Source organism: Larimichthys crocea, unplaced genomic scaffold (assembly GCF_000972845.2).
Source record: "Larimichthys crocea isolate SSNF unplaced genomic scaffold, L_crocea_2.0 scaffold28213, whole genome shotgun sequence".
NCBI lineage: Eukaryota > Metazoa > Chordata > Actinopteri > Sciaenidae > Larimichthys > Larimichthys crocea.
This window is the reverse complement of record NW_020853704.1, coordinates 1-1,187: the sequence shown is the minus strand read 5'-3', so window position 1 is coordinate 1,187 and position 1,187 is coordinate 1. Positions and strand designations below refer to the sequence as shown.

The following is a 1,187-nucleotide window of genomic DNA, read 5'->3' as shown; positions in this document are numbered from 1 at the left end:
TTATTGTTATTTTATTCATTTAAATATATGTTTCCACAGAAACTTTACAAAGCCGGTGTTGTCGAGATGGCCAAAAAGGGCCACAACCTCAAAGCTGATGCCATCCCAATTAAGGCTGCCAAATCTGGTACCACTATTGCCAGTAATGTAAGTTCAAAACAAATTCCTGTCTCAAATCAAGATAGTCAATTGTAACCTACCATGCATTGTAAACAAGTATTTATTTACTGTTACAGTACAAGTACAAGTTGGCATACGAGAAGGCCAGAGGCCACCACGTTGGCTTCCGCAGCCTCCAGGACGATCCCCTGCTGGTTCACTACATGGAGGTGGCTAAGTTGCAGAGTGACAGGAACTACAAGAAGGACTACCACCAGGCCAAGCTGAAGTATCACACCCCAGTAGACATGTTGAGTGTGGTCCATGCCAAGCAGGCCTCTGCTGCTCAGACTATGGCTGGATACAAGCAGATCCCTCACAACTATTTCCTTCTGCCCGACAACTTGCACCTGCAGAGGTGTCGCAACATGAACATCCAGTCAAGTGATGTAGGTTGCATTTTTATCAGTGTCTTTCAGGGTCAGAGTTCTTGTTATTGACCTCAACTTCAGAACTAATATGCACCATAAACTCACTGTCTTATTTATTTTTATTTTCAGAGTGATTACAAGTCTGAATGGAACAACTACATCAGAGGTATTGGATGGGTCCCTATTGGCTCAATTGCAGTTGAGACTGCTAAAGTTGGCGGTCAGATTCAGAGTGACAACAAGTACCGCACTCATCCATCCAACTTCAAGTTCAGCAAACTGATGGACTCCATGGACTTGACTCTGGCTACTGCCAACAACCAGATCATGAACAAGGTGCAGCATGTTCAACTGTAGCTCAAAGTGCAAGGCTAACCAAGATTACCAAGATTACCAGTCTTGGTTATAACCAATATACCAATCTTGGTTATAACCACTGTCATTCATTTGTTTTTCTGGTGTCTTTATTTACAGCAAGCATACACTGCAGCTTGGAACAAGGACAAACTGACAGTCCACGTCATGCCAGATTCTCCTGAGATTGTCCTGGCCAAGGCCAATGCCCTCAACATGAGCAATGTAAGGCATTAGATTACAGAACATTATATAATATCTTTCAACTAATTTGATTTATTTTTATTTATTATCTTTATTATT

The 1,187-nt window shown here is 41.9% G+C and overlaps 1 protein-coding gene across 1 annotated transcript; it reads left to right on the top strand.

Annotated features, from left to right (window-relative positions):
* Positions 1–45: 45 nt before the first annotated feature.
* LOC113744908 (nebulin-like) lies at positions 46–1,109 on the top strand (the record flags this gene model as incomplete). The annotated part of the gene is made up of 4 exons (XM_027276038.1): positions 46–147; positions 237–548; positions 660–866; positions 1,005–1,109. Coding segments are annotated over exons 1-4 (705 nt in total), but the record flags the coding sequence as incomplete, so codon positions are not given.
* Between the last annotated feature and the right edge of the window lie 78 nt (positions 1,110–1,187).